The sequence below is a fragment of the Bidens hawaiensis genome, unplaced genomic scaffold (genome assembly GCF_021521415.1).
Source record: "Bidens hawaiensis isolate Kalapana, Puna unplaced genomic scaffold, B.hawaiensis_p1.1 tig00037272_1, whole genome shotgun sequence".
NCBI classification, from domain to species: domain Eukaryota; kingdom Viridiplantae; phylum Streptophyta; class Magnoliopsida; order Asterales; family Asteraceae; genus Bidens; species Bidens hawaiensis.
In genome coordinates, this window is record NW_027496509.1 from 26,787 (window position 1) to 36,000 (window position 9,214).

The following is a 9,214-nucleotide window of genomic DNA, read 5'->3' on the forward strand; positions in this document are numbered from 1 at the left end:
AAGATTGGCATCAACAGTCGTCATCATTATGTGGTTAATAATTTCAACACGGTTCTCGATATGCAGATTCAAGAACTTGGAAACCGCTTTAATGAGGTAACCATTAACTTGCTTACTGATATGAGTTCTTTGAGCCCGTCTTGCAAATTTAGTGCCTTTAGTAAAGTAAACTTGTTAATTAAAGTTGGTGGAGATGTATCCATATGATTTTCATTTTGATGAAAAAGAGAACCTTGTATATAAACTTGGCCACTACATGACTAATGTTAAAGAAGATAATTGGTTTACAACTTGAGTGGGTTAAGTGATCTTGCCAAAATGATGATGAAAACAAGATTACACATTGATTATCTGTTGGTCTATCGTTTAATAAAGTTATCATTAGTTTTGCTGGCTGCAACGACAAGTGTTGAGAGATGTCTTTCTTCAATGAAGTATATGAAAACGGATTTGTGTAATAGGATGGGTGATGAATACATGAATGATTCTTGCCTTTGTTACATTGACATGGAATTCCTCCAACTAGTTTTAATTGAAGATGTAATGCAACGATTTAAAAAAATGAAGACTCGTAGGGAATAATTATAAGTATTTTTCTAATTTGTAAAGAATATTGTATTTATATTTTGTGTTCTTTAATTCTAATAACGGTGTCATTTTTATTATTTTATCGTATTTTTATAATGTAATGAACTTTGCCCGAACTATCGAAAAAAAATTCCATAATCCGTCGCTGCCACTAAATATACCTTGTCAACTAGAAGACTAGAATCTTAAATGTCACATATACGTGGAAATTAAATGATAACATCGAGCAAGAATACAATAAATTAATCAACAAAAACCCAAATTAGCTTACGTCTTGTTCTCGAGTTTTTTAACCAAGAAAAGAAAAGGAAAGGAGAGGGAAGAATAAGAATGGGAAGGGGAGGGAAGGAAATTTTTTTTAATTAGGTATGTTCTTGAGTTGGAAGAAAAATTAGAGAAAATGAAAGGATAACTATGTTAAAAAATAGTTATCCTTAGTAATCATCCCATTTTTGGGAGGATAATTTTTTGAGAAAATACATTAATTTAATCCATCCTAACTCCTCCTACTTCTTTCCTTTCCATCCTAAAATAAATTCAAGAACACCTATTTTTTAACTATCCTAAGTTTTTCTTTCCTTTCTTTCCTTTAAAAAAACTCAAGAACAGGGCGTTAGGGTTTTAAATGTTTTATTGATTACCAAACAACAGAAATGAGGATGAAAATGATTACCAAAAAATTGAACACCTCAACAATCGTCTAAAACAAGTGCTAAACTGCTAAAGCATTTTCAAAAGTTGCAACTTTAACCCCTGAAGTTTCATCAATTATTTACATTCAGCCATCAGTTGTTTATACAACTTAATTTAGCTCCGGACTTTATTATTACATATAACAAGAAGGTTAAACCCAAATTTGTACTAGGCATCACATCTAGCACTAAACTGTTTTTGAGAATACCAACCCTTTGCTTAGATATCTATTTTTATAAAAAGCTCAATAGTTTTATTGTCAAACGTTTGGAATTTGAAGCTAGATGTGTCAGAAAGAGTATTATAAGGATAACTGACTCTTTCTATCACTATGAAGCAGAATTCACTAAGTGGAAAAAAGAAACACCTACTACAAAAATTATTATTTTAAAATTTTAATATTTACAAAACTCCGGGTATTTCCAAAAATAATTATTTAAAAAAAAAACAAAAGAATATATAAAGTCAACCATGGACCTAGTCTAGTGACAAAGGTGTATAATCTTAAAAAAAAAAAGTTAATCTATAAAAAAATGCTAGCAAATAATAAAAAAATATTATGTTATGGAACAATCACAAAAACACCACTCCAAGAATACACCTTTTAGTTCCATCCTAGATTCGCTTGAAAGTTGAAACACAAACCTGAACAACACATCATCGTTTTCCCCTACATGCAGCAATCTTTTTACACTTTCCATAAGCAAAGCACAAACAACACACCACATGGCCCCACCAACCGCCCCCACCCCCAATCTTTAAATTCTGCATCAAAAACCACAACCCAAACACCAGCAAAGTCTTCAAAAATAAAATCTTTCACCTTCTTTTCTTCAATAGTAAAAAGAAAGAACCCTTAAAAGTTTCATCTTTTGGGTTCTTGACATATTGCCATTAAACAAGATTTTGTAAATGAGTTATTTGTTAATGCAAAAGGGTGTGCGTGTATGGGTGGTGTTATTGGTTAGTTTTATAAGCTTCATTTTTGTGGATGCAAGAAGTGAAAATGGGAGGGTTTTGATTGATGGGAAGAGTAGGATTGCAGAGACAGATAATGAATTTATATGTGCAACAATGGATTGGTGGCCACCAGAGAAGTGTGATTATGGTACTTGTAGCTGGGATCATTCTTCACTCCTCAATGTGGTAAGTGGTAACTTTCCTATCGGTTATTTGTTTAAGATTAAATCATGTTATTTCTATATATAAAAAATTTCTATAATGTAATACTATGTGTGTCTGTTGTTTAAAGATGTGCAATTTTTATGTTTTATTTAAACATCGCCATTACATGTGGAAATGGAAGACTAATTAGAAATTAAAAACAACATATTTTACTTAAAACAATGCCGTTACAGTTTGTTTAACTGTTGGTACTTATTTTTTTATAAAATTATATATATATAATGTGGTTTTAGAAATGAAATTAAGATATCAATTCAAATTTTATTAGAAAATAAAATACATGATAGAGTATTATAGCAAATAGTTATAGGAATTATAATTTGATATTTATTAATTACAAAAATAATCTGAAATCACTAAAAATTAACTTACTTTTGCTGTTTCTTTTTTCCAACTTAATGAAGGAAAATATTGTTGTTCACTTATTTAGCTTCCACACTCCGGCCATTTTTCATAATAGTAACTCTCTATATACAAAGGGTAACTATTTATCATTCTATGTAATTATATGAATGGGTGGGAAGTATTAAAGTAACAATAAAATAAGTGATTGTCAACAAGATATGGACATAAACAGAGAATGAGATGTAAAATTTTTTATCTTCTATAAATATAAACGAAATTTAGAGAAATGTGATGTTTTAAGTTAAAATATATAGACAAAGATGAAGAATGGGTTGTGAGTGCCCTAATCACAATTGTTAGAATGCTGATCTACAATGTGTTTATTTTATTTGAATTAAAATATGCTCTCATATATCATGTCCTACTTCCACTATATGAGTGGTAATTAATTATGTTGTTTATAGCCTACAACATAAGTAAGATATATATGTAATACAAAAGTAAGACAACATATCCAATTCAATCCAGGCTCTTATGATTTGTATTAATTTGTCTTTAGATGGTGTTTCAATCCAGACTATATTAGATATATATTTGTTTCTCTAACCCGATTGTTATGTAAACTATAATTAGTCAATGAAACTATTTATGTTTAATAGAAATAGTTAGTAACAAATAGTAGTCTAATTAAGGGGACATTTCTAATCTTGCTCTATACAGGATCTTAAAAACAAAATCTTCAAGAATGCCATCAAAGGTGAACCTTTTTCTTCATATATTATACAATTCTTCTGATCAACTCGATCTAAAATAAGTTGTGCTTTTTTAAATATTATGTAGCTTTTTCTCCATTAAAGATCAGATTAGGAGGCACTTTACAAGATAGAGTGATCTACCAAACCAAAAATCACCATAAACCATGTAACCCTTTCATGAAGAACACCACAGAATTATTTGGTTTCACCAACGGTTGCTTGTCTTTATCCAGATGGGATGAACTCAATAGATTCTTCCAAGAAACTAGGTAACCGAATCAAACAATTGGTTCTGTTAATATGTTTTTTTTGGTGTGTATGTTTATAGGTCTTTAAATGTTTTTTCTTTACATTTAGGACCATGGTTACATTTGGATTGAACGTTCTCATGGGAAAGACAGTGCTAGCCGATGGTTCTACCATTGGAGCTTGGGACTCGACCAATGCTGAAGCTTTAATGCGTTACACGGTTAAAAAGAATTACACAACCTATGGTTGGGAGCTTGGTAGGTGAACCCAATTTAATATAAGTTACTCCAAATGACTAGTGCACGTAGGGCTGATATAAGCTTGTTAGATTAGGTCATTGGGATCATGCTGATCATATACGCCCTTGAGCTACAAAATTTAAGCCATACGGCCATAATCGGGTCAAGTAGCAAGTTAAATGCGTCAGCTAGGCTAGGTTAGGCTAGGCTTGGCTCACAAAACTATGCTTGAACTTGATTCATGTTGGCAACGTGTGTCTCATGAGCCTATCAGACAATCATTTCACCCGAAATACAGGTGACAAAATGGCTGGCTAGATAATAGTAATATAACAAAGGGCTTATAGCCTAGTGGTATCAAGGTGCATTATAGTTATATATGCCCTTCTCTATGAGGTTGATGTTTCGAATCTCATGGTGGACAATAATGTATATTTTGGAGTAAGATTAGAGGGGTGTGTATTGATAAAAAAAATGATAATAGTCAAAATTGATTTTTGAAAGGGTCAACTTGATTTTTGAACCATTTAGCCATTCCTTTTTTTAGCGAAGGATCTTTAGTGGGCCCATTTGACTTGTTTTAATCATAAAGTAACCAAACTTGATCTACTAAGAATCAATGATTTGAAACTTAAAATCTTCATCTTTCATCAATATGTACCATAATTTATTGCAATATACACTAATAGGGAATGAATTAAGTGGAAATGGAATTGGAGCAAGTATATCAGCATCACAGTACGCCCACGACACAATGACCCTCCACAAAATGGTACACCGTCTTTACAAGGCTATTGAACCTAAGCCGCTAATCATCGCACCCGGAGGTTTCTTTGATCAAAACTGGTTCATGAAATTTTTAAACAGAACATCCAAGACCCTCAATGTGGTATCTCACCACATATATAGTCTCGGCTCAGGTAACTTTTCTTCAAAGCAACTCAAACTTCAAGGGTGTTCGATGACCATTTATTACTGTTTCACATTAATCTATAATATAATTCAAATTTGTCTAGAAACACAATTATCTTATTGTATAAGCAGTAAAACTTTATATGAGCTATTTCCTACATGTTGTTTTATCACAATTTATTATCCGATGCTAATGATTCATTATTGTGTTATCTATTACAAAAAACATATCCAAACACCCCTAAGGTGATCAAATTGCCAAAGTTCACATTTTTACACTATTATTCTTATCAGGGGTGGATCGAAACCTAACCGAAAGAATTCTTGATCCATCTTATCTTGATGAGGCGGGGAAAACATTCAAGCAACTTGAATCCACAATCAACTCTTCTTCAAGTTTAGCATCTGCTTGGGTTAGTGAGGCTGGTGGGGCTTATAATAGTGGCCAAAATCTTGTTACCAATGCATTTGTGTTCAGTTTCTGGTAAGCTTCTTCATGAATGTACATTATATATATTAATAACTAAAATATCAAAAGAAATGAAACCGAGAAGAGTGTTGAATATCAATGCACATGGTACAAGCATCAACGGATATAGGGGGCAACTAAAAATGCTAAAGTAACTGAAAAAAACTGACTTGCAACCGAATAACCAAACCTAACCCAAAACCGACGGTTTGGTTTTATGTTTATTCAAAAACCGAGTTTTTGGTTATGTTTCGGTTTTATGTGTACTGAAACCGAAAGACCGAACCATAAAAATGAACTGACTTTTGACACCGAATTAAATCTGTAGAAACGGAAAAACCACTTTTGTTATTGCATTTATGGATCATAATTTTTTTTTCTGAATGTTATGTAATTTTATAAAAAAAAGAAGAAGAAAGAAAGAAAAGATTTGGTGTTTAGCCTCAAAATGTTAGACCCAAGTATATAGTAATCAATTAATTATTATTTAAAAAAATAATTAGAACCAAAGGTTCACGCGTGAATTCCTTATTTTGTTGAACTTGGTCCATTCTTTTGGCGCTTAAATTTTAAACCCAAATGGCAAAACCGAACCGAGCCCATTGTAAAAGCCAAAAAACAGGACCCAAAGGTTTTCAAAAACCTAAAAACCGAATGCATCATGAACCTGTTAAAATTGGCATTTTCACTAATCCAGGTACTTGGATCAGCTGGGGATGTCATCTATCTACGACACAAAAACATACTGCAGGCAAACTTTGATAGGAGGAAACTATGGCTTACTTAATACCACTACCTTTGAACCAAATCCAGACTACTACAGGTTCATAACTAAACTATGACTTTTTCAGGTCAAACCATTGAATGATCATAACCCCAAATAAGATTATGTTAATTTCTTAACAGTGCACTTCTTTGGCACCGGTTAATGGGGAGTAAAGTTCTATCCACAAGATTTTTGGGCACCAAGAAAATACGCGCTTATGTACATTGTGCCAAAAAATCGGTAAGTTCATCACAACATAGAGGTGACGACCTCAATCAGTTATGTATAAACATGTTGGTTTGGGTTGTGTTTTATATAATAGAGTTCCGTAGTTGTAACCAAGACAGTACTTATTTATTGTAGAAGTGGGGAAAAGTTGCAGGCTAACCCGACTTAGCGGGCCCATTTCGGCCCGAACTTGTTATCAACCCACCTTGCAAATTTTAGCTGCAAGGCTCAAGTTAATGTGTTGAACGTTTCAAGTAATACTTAGTTTAAGAAAAATTAGATTATTATTTTAATAGTATCAATTATGTACTCACATTTAACACAACTGTTATTTATAAAAATGGACCAAATTGTGACACTTTGATATTACATATTGCAGAAGGGAATAACAATACTATTGATGAATCTAAACAACACCACCAGCGTTAATGCAAAACTGTCGGTCAATAGTATTTGGAGGCTACACAAACACAGATCTCATACACACCATCAGTATAAAACAAAGCTTTCTCATTCAGAGTCAAAACATACAAAGATGAGAGGAACAAGAAAACGAACACGAGAAGAATATCATTTGACAGCAAAAGATGGAAACCTGCATAGTAAAGTGATGATGTTGAATAGCAAAGAATTGCGAGTAAATTCAAAGGGTGAAATACCTTCATTGAAACCGTTATATGTGAATTCTTCAAAGCCGATAACTGTACATCCTTATTCTATTGTATTTGCACATATCCCACATTTTGCATTGTATGCCTGCAACAGTTAGGTAGGAGAATGCATGGAGTTGATAATTTGTTCCGATTTGGATATAGAATTTTATAGAGGATTGATCATAAAAATGTAATTACATATATCATATATGTGCACAGAAAAAGAAATATAAATGAAGTTTTCAAATCAAGATTTATGGGATGTTCATGGAAAAGTTATCATTAATCAGAGAAGTTCGTCATTGACCTTCTACTCCAATGGCATGGAGGTAGGGGTGTTAACTGGGTCAACCCGATCAGGTTTTGGGTTATTCAGGATTTTAAAAAACTAAACTAAACAGCAACCCGACCCTATTAAGGTTCCGGTTTATAGGGCTCGGATTAGTCGGGTCCGTTACTCTAAATTAGACCCTCATTGCTTAGTTGCATGAGTGACGCAAAGATTTGAAAGTAACAAGAAATGTTATAAGAAACTCTTAGCAAAACTCTTAGTAACAAGAAAAGTTAATTTTTCAAGATTTTTTTTCCCTCGTATTCTGGGTCCATCTTCAGAAGTTTGATTTTCCAGACTTTAAATCGTTGAGTTGAGATTCATATTTACTAAGAGCATTCACAATAAAGAATTCTTGGGGTGTTTTTGAGGAAAAAATGGTGTCGTGGATGAGAGATGGTATGACATTGAGGAGAGAGAGTGTTGTGAGATTCTTGTGGAAGAATGCATCAAGAATATTTTTGTGAGGGAGAGGGATGAGACATGCTAAAGAAGAAAGGAGAAAGATGGTGTTTTGTGGGGTCAAACACCATCTATCAGTGATGGTCCCTAAATAGCCCTTTTTAAGAGAGAGAAACTATCAAATAGCCCGTGAGATTTCATTTTTCCAAAATAGCCATTCAAATCCAACTTTCACGTTACATTGGGAATTTCCCCGTGATGTGATATTTCGTGGACCAATCAAAAACTGTCATGTGTTTTTCATTCCCACCTACCACGCTAGTATTCATCCTAAATCTATCTGAAACGTTACTTTTGACATCAAATATAACCTGAAGAAAACCAACTATAACGTGATGTTTCAAGCTATTTTCATCGGCAACGTGAGTTTTCAAATAAGATGATTTTTGAGTTATTTTGAAATTCATCTCCAGAGATGAATTTCAAATAAATTTCAACATCGGAGACGATTTTTTATTACAATTCAACTGCCAAGATGATTTTCAATGGACTTTAAACTTTTGTTCATACATTACTTATAACGTGTATTTTCATTTCATTTCTCATAAACCAACAAAAATCTAGGTGATATCATCTTGAAGAATGAAGTTTAAGCGAGGTGATCCGATTGAAGTTGTTGATATGGGTCCGGGTTTCATGGGTTCGTTTTATGATGGAAACATAATCTCACGGGTTGGGAAGGAGACATACATCATGATTTTCCGGACACTACTTGAAGCTGATCAATCCGGTTTGTTAAGAGAATTTGTGAAGGACGATAAAATAAGGCCGAAACCTGCTGATGTTCTTGTTAGTGGCTTTGATCTTGGTGAGAAAGTGGATGTGTTTGCAAATGGTGTTTGGTGGGTTGGTCGTATTATTAGGAAAATTGGAGAAACCGAGTATCTTGTCCATTTTGACAGCACGAATCAGGATATCATTTACCCGTTTACTGACACTTGTGTTCATCAGGACTGGGATGCTGCAAATGAGGTTTGGGTGTACTCTTGTAACTGAATAGTGTTTGGAGTAGTTGAAGTTTGTGTAAGTTTGGGTAGTTTTATGGTGTAATAGTTTGTGCAAGTTTGTGTAATCCTTGGTGTGGTGTAGTTGAAACATATTTTGTTTTGTTGTTGTGGTTCAATGTAAGGGCATAATGCATGTAATGTTTAACACTAAGTTTTCAACTTAGTGTTTCTGTGTAATATTATGGTATGTTTTTAAGGTATTTAGTGTTTTATGTGTATGTTGTGTTAACCAAATATAAACAAGATTAGCCAAGAAAACAACATAAACTAATCTCATCAAACTACATTTTTACAAGAAACGAAATGAATATTACAATTTTAAAGTTATACAT

The 9,214-nt window shown here is 33.0% G+C and overlaps 2 protein-coding genes across 2 annotated transcripts; both read left to right on the forward strand.

Moving 5' to 3' along the window:
• Positions 1 to 1,837: 1,837 nt before the first annotated feature.
• LOC143589206 (heparanase-like protein 3) lies at positions 1,838 to 7,423 on the forward strand. The gene is made up of 9 exons (XM_077070034.1): positions 1,838 to 2,427; positions 3,532 to 3,568; positions 3,652 to 3,835; positions 3,924 to 4,072; positions 4,744 to 4,974; positions 5,261 to 5,450; positions 6,133 to 6,258; positions 6,342 to 6,441; positions 6,809 to 7,423. Exons 1-9 carry the CDS (start codon positions 2,194 to 2,196, stop codon positions 7,196 to 7,198), a joined length of 1,641 nt encoding a protein of 546 aa, XP_076926149.1. The 5' UTR covers positions 1,838 to 2,193; the 3' UTR covers positions 7,199 to 7,423.
• Positions 7,424 to 8,457: 1,034 nt separating this feature from the next.
• Positions 8,458 to 8,871, forward strand: LOC143589204 (protein AGENET DOMAIN (AGD)-CONTAINING P1-like). Its single transcript, XM_077070033.1, has one exon. The coding sequence runs from the start codon at positions 8,458 to 8,460 to the stop codon at positions 8,869 to 8,871; it is 414 nt and encodes a 137-aa protein (XP_076926148.1).
• Positions 8,872 to 9,214: the final 343 nt, after the last annotated feature.

Coding starts and splice junctions, on each gene's coding strand:
- LOC143589204 (XM_077070033.1), top strand. CDS start 8,458: ATGAAGTTTAAGCGAGGTGATCCGATTGAAGTTGTTGATATGGGTCCG.
- LOC143589206 (XM_077070034.1), top strand. CDS start 2,194: ATGAGTTATTTGTTAATGCAAAAGGGTGTGCGTGTATGGGTGGTGTTA. Junction 3,569..3,651: donor CTTCAAGAATGCCATCAAAG/GTGAACCTTTTT, acceptor AATATTATGTAG/CTTTTTCTCCATTAAAGATC. Junction 4,073..4,743: donor AACCTATGGTTGGGAGCTTG/GTAGGTGAACCC, acceptor ATACACTAATAG/GGAATGAATTAAGTGGAAAT.